This window comes from Cervus canadensis, chromosome 8, assembly GCF_019320065.1.
Source record: "Cervus canadensis isolate Bull #8, Minnesota chromosome 8, ASM1932006v1, whole genome shotgun sequence".
Lineage (NCBI taxonomy): Eukaryota > Metazoa > Chordata > Mammalia > Artiodactyla > Cervidae > Cervus > Cervus canadensis.
Genome location: NC_057393.1, coordinates 895,115 through 911,020, shown reverse-complemented (window position 1 = coordinate 911,020; position 15,906 = coordinate 895,115). Strand labels below are relative to the sequence as shown.

At 56.0% G+C, this 15,906-nt stretch overlaps 1 protein-coding gene across 3 annotated transcripts in view; it reads right to left on the bottom strand.

Annotated features, from left to right (window-relative positions):
• The window catches only part of CFAP46 (cilia and flagella associated protein 46), a 96,049-nt gene that overhangs the window by 65,349 nt on the left and 14,794 nt on the right, over nt 1-15,906 (bottom strand). For all 3 annotated transcript variants that reach the window (XR_006270787.1, XR_006270788.1, XM_043476002.1), the window contains exons 10-17: nt 12,679-12,777; nt 10,787-10,977; nt 3,668-3,896; nt 3,457-3,577; nt 2,428-2,551; nt 2,173-2,303; nt 1,552-1,679; nt 576-709 (exon numbers count right to left, since the gene is read on the bottom strand). Coding sequence is in view for 1 of the 3 variants with exons in the window: in XM_043476002.1 (XP_043331937.1) it covers nt 576-709; nt 1,552-1,679; nt 2,173-2,303; nt 2,428-2,551; nt 3,457-3,577; nt 3,668-3,896; nt 10,787-10,977; nt 12,679-12,777 (1,157 nt within the window). In the remaining 2 variants the exon portion in view is untranslated. The remainder of the gene's footprint in view (nt 1-575; nt 710-1,551; nt 1,680-2,172; nt 2,304-2,427; nt 2,552-3,456; nt 3,578-3,667; nt 3,897-10,786; nt 10,978-12,678; nt 12,778-15,906) is intronic.

Here is a 15,906-nt window from a genome sequence, read left to right as displayed (position 1 = left end):
AGGCGTGGAGAGCCTGGCCCTAGCCCCAGGCTGTGCTCTGAAACCTCCAGACAAATGCCGTCTGCACAGAGTTGGGGTCCTTCCCCGACCCCTTCCTGGGCAAAGGGCATGCAGGCCCCCCACAGCGGGCACGTATGAGGGCCCGGCCACCGGGGGAGCCAGTGGGGCAGACCCATCCCTGCGGTCAGCGGGCAGCTAGGGCCTCGGCTTCCGGGACGGCCCCGTGGACGGTCACTCACTGCCACGTTCACTTTATACTTCACTTCAGATGAAAACAGCAAAATACTGTTGCTACGACAGCACCGCTCTCCTGATTGAATGGCACCTGCCTCTCACGTGGACAAGGTTTCTGCGGGTTCCCTGCGGACCCTCGTCCTGATCACGGACTTCCCGGGACAGCTTCCCCCGTGACCACCACCCCCCTCACACCCCGTTTCCACTAGTGACAGGAAAGACTGGCCACACGGGCGCCGGTGTGAGCCACGAGACATGCTGGGCAGCGGCCCCTGCCTCTCAGCGCTGCGCTCAGCCCAGCCCCCGCCTTGTGCCCCCAGCCCCGCGGGCGGCGCCCCTACCGGTACGTGATCCACTCGGCATTGTCCTCCGGGGACTCGGGTATGTAGCCCATCGGGTGCTGGCTCATGTCCTCGGGGGGCGTGGGCCGGTCGTTCAGCTGCACGCCTTCCGACCGCAGCAGGTGGACGGTGGCCTGCGGAGGACGGAGTGGCCAGCGGCCCCTGAGCAGAGGCCGGCACGGTGCCCACAGGCCTTCCCAACCCCTGACCCTCCCTACCCCAGGGGACACCTCCTCCCCCACACACCTGCGACTCAGAGATGCAGCCCCCCAGGACAAACATGCCCCTTACGCCGCAGGGGCCACCGAGTCCTGGTCCCTGTCCTCTGCGGCCATGCACGGATGCCCCGGAGGTGGCCGAGGCCCCTGGGCAGGGCGACGGGACTGACAACGGGGGCGGGTGCCTTGCCTGGGGCCCTGGGCTTGCCCACCTGCCCCAACTCACAGCACTGGCCGGGCCCTCAGGAGGTCACCGGCAGGCCCTCACTGACCAAGCCCGGGAGCGTTCTGTCTGGGTTACGCCAGGTTGCTCCCTCGACCCCCAAAAGAAACCACCCCAAGCGGCCTCACCGCTGTGTGCATGTGCAGGCCCCCCGCTCCACCACCCGGCTGGCCTGGGGTCTCTGCGTGTGCACAGAGGGGGCCAGGCTCGCTGTGGGCCCAGCAGCCTCCAAGATGACATCAGAAACCAGGTTTCTCTCTCACACCTGACTCAAAGTGCTTCTGAAGCTACTCGCGGGCCAGGACATGCCCAGGTCCAGTACCAACCAGCCCCTGGGACCCACATCACTGGGGACTCACAGTTCACACACTCCTTCAAAGGACAATTAATATCAACACTCCTCACGATACATTTTGACATGTTTTTCTTCCAGAAAACCTCCCAAGAATGCAGGAAAACTTTCGTAAGCAACAGGCCACTTGGGGAGCAGGGCTGGATGCTGAGGGTCACGTCTGTGCAGATACAGGGGACGCACCTCGGCGCTGATGAAGCCCACCTCCGCGAACTTGCGCAGCAGTGTGGGGGATGCCTGCTTCTGCAGGGTGGCTTCTGAGTGGCCCCAGGAGTCCAGCCCTGGGCCGTCCCAGCCCTTCTTCTTCCTGCCTGCAACACCAGGGTGCCGCCTGTCAGAGCCTGAAGTGCTTCTCAGGGATGGCATGGTCCCCGAGAAGGGGGGTGGGGTGAGGGGCGGCATCTCTGGGAGGCCTCCCAAGCACAGGGCCCCAGGGGCGGCGAGGGCTGCCCAAAGCCAGCTTGGCCTCAGCGAACCTCCAGCTGATTCCCCAACAGACAGCGCAGCTCTTGGTTTTGCATGTGCTGTTCTGCCCCTCAAGAAGCCCCCATCACTCCCGCAACACCCACGTCTCTGCCCCCTGGGGCCCCTGGCATGCCCCCGTGTCCTCACCATCCCCAAGACCACCGCTTCCAGGGACCTGCAGGCCAGACTCAGCCGGACCCAGTGCTCACGGTGGAGGGCCGCTCCCGCCCAGCCTCTGCCTGGAGGCTCCAGCCCCATGACCACTTCCTGAGCTCTGGTGGACCCCACAGTGACCCCACAGTGCCTGGGAAGAGCCCGTGTGTGGCTGGAGGGACCCACCTCGCTTGAACTTGGCCGGCTTCTTCACCTTGACGCTGTCATACAGGAGGCAGAAGCGGCTGGCCGTCCGGCACACGTCCCACACGTTCTGCTTCCGGGCCACCTTGGCCAGCTCTGCCCAGATGTGTATCCTGCACAGACGTGCAGGCCACAGCTTGCTCGGGGAGCCGGCCAGGGGCCACTCAGGTTGGGGGGAGGGTGGGCCAGCGCCACGTCCACCCAGACCCGAGGCCCCGCACCCCCAGGGCCGCTCACCGCTCCTTGTCGTTCTGGCCGCCCAGGCGCCGCAGATGGCCCACGGCCTTGTCCACGCTGAGCGTGTGGTGCCGCGCCTTGGCAAACAGGTAGGTGAAGCGGCCCCGGGTTTTCCCGGTGGAAACTGCAGAGGGACAGCGGGATGGGGTGCTGACGCAGCAAGTCGGGAACACTCCCGAAACCAGCCCACATGGGACTCGGGACAGGGTGGGGCGGAGCCTCCCATGGACATTTTTTTATCTTTTCATGAAAGTTCACTTCGGTTGCTCAGTCATGTCCGACTGTTTGTGACCCCATGAACTGCAGCATGCCAGGCCTCCTTGTCCATCACCAACTCCTGGAGTCCATCCAAACCCATGTCCATTGAGTTGGTGATTGCATCCCACCATCTCATCCTCTGTCGTCCCCTACTCCTCCTGTCCTCAATCTTTCCCAGCATCGGGGTCTTTTCAAATGAGTCAGCTCTCCGCATCAGGTGGCCAAAGTATTGGAGTTTCGGCTTCAGAGTCAGTCCTTCCAATGAACACCCAGGACTGATCTCCTTTAGGATGGACTGGTTAGATTTCATGAGAGTTACGTCTTGCTAAATGTGATTTGTCTGGGAGGGGACTCCAGGCGCCAAGAGCAGCTGGTGGGCAGAATGACTGGCGGCACGAGCCGCCAGGCTGACCCCCAATGCCCGCCACCCATGCCGAGGTCTTCAGGAGCTGGCTGGCGGAGACCCTGCTGAAGCCCCTTGCCCGTCAGCCCGCTTCTCCTGCCTGAGCCCTCGCTGGGTGCAGCACACCAAGCCCCGTGTGCCCGGGGTGCCTGCCCTTCAGGGCCCGAGGCCCTCACACCTGGCAGGACAGGAAGGAAACAGGTGGCACTGCCTCCCGCTGGGCGGGGCCGTATGGCCCAGGAGACAGGCTCCCCCTGCCCCCACAAGTCAGGGCGGGAGAGTGGGGCAGGAGGCCGCACACGGGCACAGAGGCCCGTGGGGGCGGAGGTCCGGGCGGGCGGGCGCCCCCACCGAGAGCACCTGCGCACCTTTGGCCTCGTTCTCGCTGTCGAGCACGACCTGGAAGGTGTCGGGGGCCAGGGCCAGCCCCGCATTCACCAGGAGCGCCCGCTTCTTGCGCACGCTGTCCTTGGGCATCGCCTTCTTTGCCTGCAGAGGGGAGACGACGTGCTGAATGGCTTCCTGCCCAGCCCTCGGGGTCTGACGGGCCCACCCGCCCGGGAGCCGAGCCTGCGGCACCTGCTCGATGGCCATGGTGGCCTTGTCCTCGTCGCGTGTGGGCACCTGGTACAAGGTGGCGCACAGCTGCAGGCGGTTGAGGGCCATCTTGATCTTGTCCTGGTAGAGCCCCAGGCCGTCCAGGAGCATGGCCTTCTTCAGGTGCTCCATGGCAGGCTCCAGCCGGTCCGCGTCCTCCTCGATGTGCGCCATCTCCAGGTGCACCTGGCAGCGAAGCTGGGCCGCGAGGCTGGGGGGACAGACGGCGTCAGGGGTGGCGCCGGGCTTTCCAGCCCCGCCTTCCGCCTGCCCTGCTGCCAGGACCCACACGAGGGACGAAGAGGAGGGCCCTGCGGACCCCGGGAGATCTCAGAGACCACTGGTGCACCAGGGCTGAGAAGCAGCAGGTGGGCCAGCTGGGTCCGTGCCAGAACCAGCCGAGGCGTGAAAGCCAGGGTGCCCGGCACCGTGGGGGCTCCTAGCGTCACCAGCAAGTGAGCTCAGTGCCGCCCGAGGCCAAGGCTGTGTATTGTCCCCCTGCTTGCTTAACTTATGTGCAGAGCACATCATGAGAAACGCTGGGCTGGAGGAAGCACAAGCTGGAATCAAGATCGCCGGGAGAAATATCAATAACCTCAGATACATGGATGACACCACTCTTATGGCAGAAAGTGAAGAACTAAACAGCCTCTTGATGAAAGTGAAAGAGGAGAGTGAAAAAGTTGGCTTAAAGCTCAACATTCAGGAAACCAAGATCATGGCATCTGGTCCCATCACTTCATGGCAAATAGATGGGGAAACAATGGAAACAGTGACAGACTTTATTTTGGGGGCCTCCAAAATCACTGCAGATGGTGACTGCAGCCATGAAATTAAAAGACGCTTGTGCCTTAGAAGACAAGTTATGACCAACCTAGGCAGCATATTAAAAAGCAGAGACATTACTTTGTCAACATCTAGTCACGGACAAATGTCAACATTTGTCCATCTAGTCAAAGCTATGATTTTTCCAGTGGTCATGTATGGATGTGAGAGTTGGACTATAAAGCTGAGCACTGAAGAATTGATGGTTTTGAACTGTGGTGTTGGAGAAGACTCTTGAGAGTCCCTTGGACTGCAAGGAGATCCAATCAGTCCATCCTAAATGAGATCAGTCCTGGCTGTTCATTGGAAGGACTGATGTTGAAGCTGAAACTCTAATACTTCGGCCACCTCATGAGAAAAACTGAGTCATTGGGAAAGACCCTGATGCTGGCAAAGATTGAAGGCAGGAGGAGAAGGGGCCGACAGGGCATCACATCACCGACTCAATGGACATGAGTTTGAGCAAGCTCTGGGAGTTGGTGATGGACAGGGAGGCCTGGCGTGCTGCAGTCCATGGGGTCGCAAAGAGTCGGACACGACTGAGCGACTGAACTGAACTGAGGCCCAGGCTTTGCCTTGGGGGGCGGGGCCCTCTCTGCTCTGCTCTGAGTCTCTCCATCTCCTCGGCCATGGCTCACACATCCCAGCTCAGAACAGCCACGCGTCCATGGGCTGTGGGTCCTGCCTGGAGCTTGTTCTTGCTGCGTCCCTGCTGGAGCCGCCCACGTCTAAAACAATAAAGTCTCCCCAAAGCCTTCACATCAGCAGCACCTGCAGTCCCCGCACAGCCTCTGCCCTGCACAGGAGCATCAACACGGCCGATAACTTGGGTCCAGTTAAAGTGCGAGGGGACCCACGGACTGACCCCCCACCGAAACAAGGCGAGAGCGTCACAGGCTGGGGCTGTGGCCTCGGGGGTGAGGAGGCAGCGGTCAGGGCACCTGGGCGTCGTGGGCAGGAGAGAGCACCCGGGTGAGGCCAAGGGTGAGGTCTGTGCTCCCGTCAGGGGACTGGGTCCACAGCGTCTGCCTGGAAGCCTGGACGGTAGCCAGTGACGGGTCCCCTCCCTCTGGGGCAGGGAGAGAGGAGGCCCGCAGAAGGGAGTCGGCCCAGGGCCTCGGGGTGTGCTCAGGGCAGGCAGCTTGAGCCTGAATCCGCAATGTGAGACCCGTTCCGGGCTGAACCACCCTAGGAACCAGCTGAGGCAAGCTGATTGAGAGTCCCTTGGACAGCAAGGAGATCCAGCCAGTCAATCCTAAAGGAAATCAACTCTGATATTCACTGGAAGAAGGACTGATGCTGAAGCTGAAACTCCAATACTTTGTCCAGCTGATGTGAAGAGCCAACTCACTGGAAAAGACCCTGATACTGGCAAAGACTGAGGACAGGAGGAGAAGGGGACGACACAGGATGAGATGGTTGGATGGCACTATCAACTCAATGGACATGAGTTTGAGCAAGCTGCGGGAGATGGTGAAGGACAGGGAGGCCTGGCGTGCGGCAGTTCCTAGGGTCACAAAGAGTCTGACAAGAGTGACTGAAGAGCAACACAGCAGAACAGTCCTTCCAGAAACAAGCCAGCAAAGCCCCGGCTCAAGGAGGCCGCGCAGATGAGGCCAGTACACAGAGCTGACTCAGATGAGAGGCCCCGCGCCTGCCAAAACAGGACCAACGGGGTCAGACGAAGAGCACTCGAAATGAGTGATTTTCAGAGCTACTCTGCTTCCAGTGGTGACCAGGTCTCTGCCAGGCGTAAAGCTGGACCCAACAGCCCCAGGTCTGGGCAGTGCAAGCCTGGGGCCCTGGAGCAGGAAACTCAGAAAAGGCCCATGCTTGCGGCCTCCTGGAGACAGTGTCCTGCGGCACCGCGGGCGGAGTGCGGACCCACGGAGCTGGGGCAGGGAGTCCAGAGAGGGGGGCCTCTGCTCGGGGCTGGAGAAGTGGAACTGGGACTGGAACCGGACCAGCTGTTGCTGGCCTGCCCGGCAGAGAGGAGACAGCTGGGCGTTGCTCTCTCACCCGACGTCAGCCGAGACTGCACGGGCTTTCTCCCCAGGAGTGAGGGCCCAGGAAGAGCGCTCTCGACCCGCCCAAAGAGAACGTGCATCAGAGCCTGCAGGGAGCACGGTGCAGGCTGGAAAACACCATGACCTTCCAGAGACACAGCCAAGGAAACAGGGAGCCACCTCTCAGCCAGTAACTGAAGTGCCCACAAAAGCAAGCAAAAACCAGCACTTCCTGAAAAGATCACAGAGTCACAGACTCCACAGAGCAGCAGCCACAGCGTCCAGCACATGACAAACAGCTGCAGCTGACGCCAGGAGCAGGAGAAGGTAAAACCCACAGTCAAAACGCGAGGTGGGCCCAACGCTGGGGTAGCAGGTGAGTCCTTCATGCAGAGATCACAATACAAAAATAAATATGTACAAAAAGGTGAAGGAAAACATTGCTAATGAGAGAACAGATACAGAATCTCAGTAAAGAAAAAAGGAAATATTACAGCAAACTCTGTAATAACTGAAATGAAAAAATTCTTGGTTGAGCTTAACAGCAGACTGGAGAGCAGAAAAAGAGTCAGTGAACCTGAAGTCAGATCAATAGAAATTATCCCACCAGAAGAACATATTGAAAAAGATTTTTAAAAAATGAATAGAGCCAGGACTTCCCAGGCAGTCCAGTGGTTGAGACTTCATATTCCAAAGCAGGAGGTGTGGGTTTGATCCCTGGTTGGGGAGCTAAGAATCCAACACACCTGGCAGCCAAAAAGCCACGACATAAAACAGAAAAACAATACTGTAACAAATTCAACAAGATTTCTAAAAATGGTCCACATAAAAAAAAAATTCTCAGAAGAAAATGAACAGAGCCTTAGAGATCAGTTAAGACACTATTCAATGTTGTAACTCATACTCCCCCAAAAGAGCAAGAATGAGGCAGAACTATACTTAAAAAAATAATAGCCAGTAATTTCCCAAATTTGATGAAAATATCATCTTACATATTTGAGTATATCAGCAAACCCCAAGAAAGCCTTTTTAAAAAAGGCTCTAAGGAATCAGTTCCGTTCAGTTGCTCAGTCATGTCCGACTCTTTGTGACTGACTCATGGACTGCAGCATGCCAGGCCTCCCTGTCCATCACCAACTCCCGGAGCTTGCTCAAATTCATGTCCATCGAGTCAGTGATGCCATCCAACCATCTCATCCTCTGCTGTCCCCTTCTCCTCCTGCTCTCAATCTTTCCCAGCATCAGGGTCTTTTCCAGTGACTCAGTTTTTCGCATCAGGGGGCCAGAGTATTGTAGTTTCAGCTTCAGCATCAGTCCTTCCAGTGAATATTCACTGGACTGATTCAAAGGACTGATCTCCTTTAGGATGGACTGATTGGATCTCCTTTCAGTCCAAGGGACTCTCAAGAGTCTTCTCCAACACCACAGTTCAAAAGCATCAGGCACTGGCACTCAGCTTCCTTTATAGCCCCAACTCTAACATCCATACATGACTATTGGAAAAACCATAGCTTTGACTAGACAGACCTTTGTCGGCAAAGTAATAAGCAAAATGCAGAAAGCAAAAGTTAAGAGACACAAATCTGAAAACAGAAGGGAGGGGAAGACATATTACATTCAGGAGAACCACGCTTAAAATAACTCCTGGGTTTTTAGCAAAAACTACGAAGAAAATAAAACAACGTCTTCAAAGTATTTAAAGAGAAAAAATCCACAAACCCAGAATCCAATAACTGGTGAAAATAACCTTCAGAGGTGATGGTAAGGGAAAGCCATTTTTCAGGTCAACAAAAGCCAAGAGAATTCCTCACCAGCAGTCATGCGTTACAAGAGGAAATAAAGGAAGCTGCTCCGGCTGAAATACCTGCAGGCAGAAACCTGGATCTGAGGGTAAGCAGGAGGGGAGCGCCTGCGGGGTCGCCGAGGAAGTGGCAAATATAAGAGATGTTTTTTTTCTGTAATTTTCTTTAAAAGCAACAACACCAGCTGCTAAGAGCAATACAGCACTGTAAGATGTACGTATAACACATTTAGAAGTAAAAGACAAGCAACAGCCACACAGTGGGGTGGACGACGGGCAGGCAGACAGGCTTCCCCCCACTGACCCGGCGAAGGGGGACGTGCCCTGTTAGCCCTACAGTGACGCCCCTCCCGCCCTAGGGGTACCGTGGACAGATGAGCCAACCAACCGAAGGAAAACCACAATGGCAGAACTTCAAGCAGCCTCACAGAAGGCAGGGACAGAGCCGCAGCAGAACCCAAGGGTCAGGAGGAAACAGATGATGAGACTGCAGACAAGCTGGAAGTCACACTAAACCCAAAGGGGCCAAACAATCCAATCACAAGGCAGAGACGACCACACACAATTTAAAAAAAGACCGAGCTGCATGCTGTTGACAAGACATGATGTTAAGAGTTGTGTTCTACACTTTAAATCGAAAGGTCCACAGCATGAGAGTTGAACGGATGGAAAGAGAAACACCTCAGATGGGCTCAGATAGTCTCACTGGATTCTGTCCAACATTTAAGGAAGAAAACACCAATATTGCACAAACTCCTTCAGAAAGCAAAGGAGAAGGAATCCTTCCCACCTTCCCAAATCATTTAATGAAGTCGGCATGACCTTCATGTCAAATCCCTGGCAAAAGCATTACAAAAGAAGAAAATCACAGGCCAACATCCTCACGAATATACACGCAAAACCCTTAACCACACTAAGGGACATCAAACCCGGCAATGCAGAGAAAAGCAGGCATGTCGAGACCGTGCAGGGAACGCAAGGCTGGTTCACTGCTCAAAACCCAGTCAGCGTGATTCGCCACATTAAAGATCAAAAGAGGAAAGTCAGAGCTCCTCTCAATAGTTAAAGCAGCATTCATCAGCCCTCCATGGTTAAGAAACAACACCGCAAGTGGACACTTACAATGTGTTCATTCTGTTGTACGCAATTATATCACAATAAAGTTAATCAGAAAAAGAACTGTCAGAGAAAAAAAAGGAGGGCAACTAGGTGTTATTTAAAAAACCAAACAAATATGACAATAAGATATTTTGGAAGAGGATGTCATTAAAATTTTAAAATATAGGCTAAAGAGGAAGAAATTAGAGAATTTGCAAAATAAAAGAGAACTAATGGGCTGCATGAAATCTCCAGAATTTGGTGTGAGTCACATGAGGGGGTGGGGCTGTGAACAAGGAAGTTTTGCAGGGAGGCGGGAGCCTGGGCTAAGAGCTATCACACAACCAGCACCATTCATTTCCTGCAGGCACCTGGGGATCTCGTCTGTGAAGACCTACATCTCTCTTCAAATCTGGGATTTTTACTCATTTAAAAATAGTTTCTCCTTCTGAGTAAAAATCCCAGATTTGAAGAGAGATGTAGGTCTTCACAGACGAGATCCCCAAGTGCCCGCAGGAAATGAACGGTGCTGGTACAGACAGCCGCCAGACCCCAGGCTGACGACCAGGTCCCTGGCTCCCCTGCTGGGAACCCTGCTCCAAGGGAGGGCTCACGATGGCGACGAAATTCACCCCTGATTAATCTCAGGGCTTCCCTGGTGCTCAGATGGTAAAGAATCCACATGCAATGCTGGAGACCTGAGTTCGATCCCTGGGTCGGGAAGATCCCCTGGAGGAGGGCATGGCAACCCACTCCAGTATTCTTGCCCGGAGACTTCCATGGACAGAGGAGCCTGGCGGGCTGTGGGCCACGGGGTCACAGAGTCGGACACCACTGAGCGCCTCAGCACACAGCGCAGCTCGTCTCCGAGGCAGATGGGGGCGGGGCAGCTCCCCACGGCCCCTCCCTGCAGCCGGACGCCCTCCCAGCTGACCCTGCACGCCTCTCCTCTGCTGAGCCCCCATCTCGCGGCCCGTGTCTGCCAGGGACCGTCCTGCAGCACACCCGCCCCCGGGGGCGTCCTGCCCGGGCAGAAGAGGAGAGACACGGAGGCCTCCCTGCTCACCCATCCGGCCCCTCCCCTCCCGCGCCTGCGCCCACAGCCCGTGCCCCCCACCGTCACCCGCCACGCGGCCCAGGACCCCCCTGACGAAGCCCTTTCCCCTCGGCCCCTCTCGAGCTCAGGCGGGTGCCACCTGGGCGTCCCCGTCTGCCCTGCAGGGCCCTGCCCCACGGCTGGCGGCCTCGGGAGCCGCCACCTCTGGGGGACGCCATGGGCTCCTGCCCTCTTTCTGGGAAGAGGAGCTGGATTCCATCCCTACCCCGAGCCTTGCCCCCCGCCACCTCCCCGGGGCCAGCGCCGGCCACCACCTGTCCGCCTGCTCCAGGACGTCCGCGATGCTGGTCAGCGGCCTCCGCAGGTGGTGACGCAGGTTGTGCTGCAGCAGCGGGAGGCACGCGTTCCACTGGGTGGCGCACACAGTGTGGACGAGCCGGGGCTCGCCCAGGCGCACGGCCCGCTGCAGCGTGACGTCCAGTCTCTGCACGATGTCCAGCTGGGCCTGCCCACAGCACAGCCGCCCGGGTGTGAGGCCGGCCAGCCCGGGCAGCCCCAGCCCGCCCCCGAGCCCCGGATGACGCAGGTGGGCCCGGCCCCTGGTCTGAGTCTGCCGGTGGACGCGGCCCGCATGATCTCTTGGAGAGGGCCCTGGCTCCGTCGGATCTGCCCTCGGACGGGCACTGCGTGCCGTGCCAGGCTCTGCTCTGTGACCCCTCTGCGCGAGGCTGCTTGCCTCCCGGCCCTGTGTACTCACGGCGCCCGTGGCCCGTCAACGGCCACTGCCCAAAGAACAGCTCCTGGAGCCTGTGCTCCATGCGCCCTGCCCAACAGACAGGGGCCGGCCAGACTCAGCCTGTGCAGTGGCCTCAGTGCCCTCCGGGGCTGCCCGGGCTCCTGAACCCAGCCGAGTCTGGGGGCCTGGCTTCTGGCTCCAGGGGGCCTGCCCTAGTGCTGCTCCCGGGTCACGGGGTTTAGAGCAGGTGTGGGGTTCAGACCCCGAGCCTCCTGACTGCCAAGAAGCATCTGTCAAAGCCTCGTGAACTGGTCGGTGCCCCTGAAGAGCCCTCGGCCGGCAGAGGCAGAAGATACAGCCCTGCGGCCCCACCACACCACCTGCCAGCACCTGCAGGCGGCCAGCAGGTAGCCACGGCCTCCCTTGAGAAGGTCAGCGCTGGCGGGGACAGCCCAGGCCCAAAGAGAGCGCATGAACTGGCCCAGAGCCCCCGCTGGGCTGCTCATCCACTGGCAGAGCTCCTCCCGGGCCGGGCCGCGCAGGGCTGGGGCAGGGGTCACGGGAGCCGGTCCAGGGAGTGGGCACCAGGGCCCCAGAGCAACGCCAGCCGCCCTCATCCTGTTCCAATGCACTCTGGCTCCCTTTCTCAACGTCAGGATTCTGTCACAGACACGGCTATCGCTGGGTTCCTTCTCTGCAGTGGCTGCCGGACCACGCCCCACTGCGCTGGGCAGACAGGCTGCGGAGCTCACGCTGTTGTGGTCGCCAGCACCCCCCACAACCCCCAGTGGAACATTCTAGACAAGCCCATGGTCTCCAAGGTGGGTACCAAGGGAGCAACGCTCGCCAGGGTCCTCTGAACCTGCCTCTGCCAGGCCTCGGGGCCCCCTCTCCTCCCTTCCCACCCTCCTGCCACCCTCCCAGGGGTCTCCCCTTAACCCCCCAGGGGTCCCCACCTCCCCGTGCCTGAGATGACCTCACCACTTCCCTGGAGCCCCTCAGGCCCTGCACTAGGGCAGGGGCATGCCTGTTTGCCTGGACCTGAGTCAGGGTGGCAAGGGCCCTCGGGGGACTCGGTGTTCACCAAGGGCACGTGTTATCAGCGTGCTGAGGGTGGGCTGTTCCACACAGGCCACGCGAGGGCCTGGCTGGAGGCCCATCTCATCCCAGCCCCCAGCTGCTGCCCCGGGAACAGGCTGCATGAAGCCACAGGCCTGCCAGCCAGGGTGGGCCCAGGAGCTGCGGGGCCAGGGCCAAGCGGGAGGACGTCAGCTGGCCTCAGCAGGGCAGGGCCGCCCGGCCCCCGGGCTTCCTCCCAGAGACGCCACGCTCACAGGGGAGACCGGGGCACAGGAGGCCGGCCCGTGCCCAGCAGGGCCCCTCCTCAAACCGGGTGCCAAGTCCACACACAGGGTCCCGGCGCCTGCACAAGGGCTCGGCGTCCGCTCCGGCCCCTGGTCCACAGCTTACCTCCACAGCCTCTCGGGGGTAGGTTTTAATTTTATTTTCCAGTCTTACAGCTTCCAATTCATACTCCAGGCACTCAACTTCAATCAGCCTCGCGGGGTCCTGTGGGCACAGTAGTTGTTGTGTAGGCGGAGAGTTTTAATGAAAGCGATCACATTCACTAACGTCAAAAAACATTTTAAGATATAATTCACGGACTCGGTAGAAATTCAACAAATGAAAATTAGATAATATAAATATATATATATACAAAAAACTTAAAATGTTTCCAAAAGATGCAAAGATTTAAATGAGAAAGCTAGAAAAAATTTTTTTTGTTTTTACTTTTCATAGTTAATTTCACTGGACACAGAACTTTTAAATAACTACACTGACTTCAGACAAATGCTCTGTTATGAAATCTGGACAACAGTTCCTCTCATTTAACCCCTGCTGGGGTTGGACAGGGTGCCGTGCTGCAGGAGGTGGGGAGACACAGGCCTGGGGTTTCCTGGGTGGGCGGGCAGACAGGTACATGTAACTTTCACAAAACTGCTGACCTGTTTCCAAAGGGGTCCATCCCCACCCCTCCCCAGCCCTTGTGGGCTGGTCAGCCTCCGAGTGAGCCACCTGCCAGGTGAGTGGTTGTGAGATAACAGGTCACAGGGATTCCTCTTGTTTTTTTTTCTCTCACATTTTTGGCCTATCATTGGAGCTCTCACATTTTTGGTTTATCATTGGAGCGCTCACATTTTTCGTTTAGGGTGCATGTTGAATTGATTCCCGTCCAGGGGATGAAGGGAGCCGGTGGTCACTTTCCCTCACGTGGTTGCTCCCCTGTCCGCTGTGTCCCCAGCGGAAGCCTCCGCACCTGGTCCAGGCCGCGGGCCCAAGTGTGCGGGTCTCTGATGGGCCCCGTCCTGGTCTTCCGTCTGTGTGTGTCTCCACGTCCAGGCCGCCAGTTCTTAACCGCAGCGCCTCCACACCAGGCCTACACGTTAGGTCATGCACGCCTGCTGACGCTGCTCTGCTTTTCCAAAGATGCTCTGGGTTATTCTAGGGCCTCTGCGTTTCCCTATCAATTTTATGCTCAGTTCGTCAATTTCTGAAACACTCCCGCCAAGACTTTGATTGAATCGCATTGAATCTACTGCTCCATCTGGGGAGAACTGACATCATAATAATGCTGAGTCTTCTGATCCATATTATTATCTCTGCTTAAACAGCAAGTACCTTTTCAAGTGCTTTACGTATTCTCCAGTCTCTCTCTGACTCATGTGGCCCCCCTTACTGGTCCCCTTCACTATTTGTACGGATCCAGATTTCTTCTGGTATCATCTTCCTTCGGCTGGAAAAAACTCTTGAAACTTTCTTGCAGTGAAAGTCAGACTCTCAGATTTTGTATATTTTAATAAATATTTACTTTGCCTCTGATAAGATATTTTCTCTGAATGCAAATTTTTCAGGTTGACAGTTTTTTGTTTTTTTGGCTGCACCAGAAGCACATGGGGTCTTAGTTCCCCAACCAAGGACTGAACCTGCACCCCCTGCACTGGAAGTACAGTCTTAATCACTGAACCGCCAAGGAGGTCCCAACGGTTATGCTTTCTTCATTTTGGTATTTTAAGGATGTTGATCTTTTAGCTCATACTATTTCCCAAAAAAGTCTGCCATTCTTTTCACAAATTTTATTTTTATTTATTTATTTGACTTTGCTCTTAGATGACCCATGTGAACTCTTAGCCGTGGCGTGTGGGCTCTAGTTCCCAGGCGGGGACTGGACCTGCCCCTGCTTTGGGAGTGAGACGTCTCAACCCCTGGGCCACCAGGAGAGTTCTTGCTGTCATTCTCTGTTCCTCAGTATATAATCTCTCCCTCTTCACAGACCATCAAATTTAGAATTTTGAGCCATTATTCCTTAACATTTTTTCTGTTCCCCACTTAATCTCCGCTCCTTCAGTTCAGTTCAGTTCAGTCACTCAGTCGTGTCCGACTCTTTGCGACCCCATGAATCGCAGCACGCCAGGCCTCCCTGTCCATCACCAACTCCCGGAGTTTACTCAAACTCATGTCCATTGAGTCGGTGATGCATCAGCCATCTCATCCTCTGTCGTCCCCTTCTCCTCCTGCCCCCAATCCCTCCCAGCATCAGGGTCTTTTCCAATGAGTCAACTCTTCGCATGAGGTGGCCAAAGTATTGGAGTTTCAGCTTCAGAGTCAGTCCTTCCAATGAACACCCAGGACTTATCTCCTTTAGGATGGACTGGTTTGACCTCCTTGCAGTACAAGGGACTCTCGAGTCTTCTCCAACACCACAGTTCAAAAGCATCAATTTTTCAGTGCTCAGCTTTCTTCACAGTCCAACTCTCACATCCATACATGACCACAAACCATAGCCTTGACTAGACGAACCTTTGTTGGCCAAGTAATGTCTCTGCTTTTTCATATGCTATCTAGGTTGGTCATAACTTTCCTTCCAAGGAGCAGGCGGTTTTAATTTCATGGCTGCAGTCACCATCTGCAATGATTTTGGAGCCCCCCAAAATAAAGTCTGACACTGTTTCCACTGTCTCCCCATCTCTTTCCCATGAAGTGATGGGACCAGATGCCATGACCTTAGTTTTCTGAATGTTGAGCTTTAAGCCAACTTTTTCATTCTCCTCTTTCACTTTCATCAAGAGGCTTAGTAGTTGTTCTTCACTTTCTGCCATAAGGGTGGTGTCATCTGCATATCTGAGGTTATTAATATTTCTCCCGGCAATCTTGATTCCAGCTTGTGCTTCTTCCAGCCCAGCGTTTCTCATGATGTACTCTGCATATAAGTTAAATAAGCAGAGTGACAATATACAGCCTTGACGTACTCCTTTCCCTATTTGGAACCAGTCTGTTGTTCCATGTCCAGTTCTAACTGTTGCTTCCTGACCTGCATACAGGTTTCTCAAGAGGCAGGTCAGCTGGTCTGGTATTCCTATCTCTTTCAGAATTTTCCACAGTTTATTGTGATCCACACAGTCGAAGGCTTTGACATAGTCAATAAAGCAGAAATAGATGTTTTCCTGGAACTCTCTTGCTTTTTCAATGATCCAGCGGATATTGGCAATTTGATCTCTGGTTCCTCTGCCTTTTCTAAAACCAGCTTGAACACCTGGAAGTTCTCGGTTCACGTATTGCTGAAGCCTGGCTTGGAGAATTTTGAGCATTACTTTACTAGCATGTGAGATGAGTGCAATTGTGCGGTAGTTTGAGCGTTAT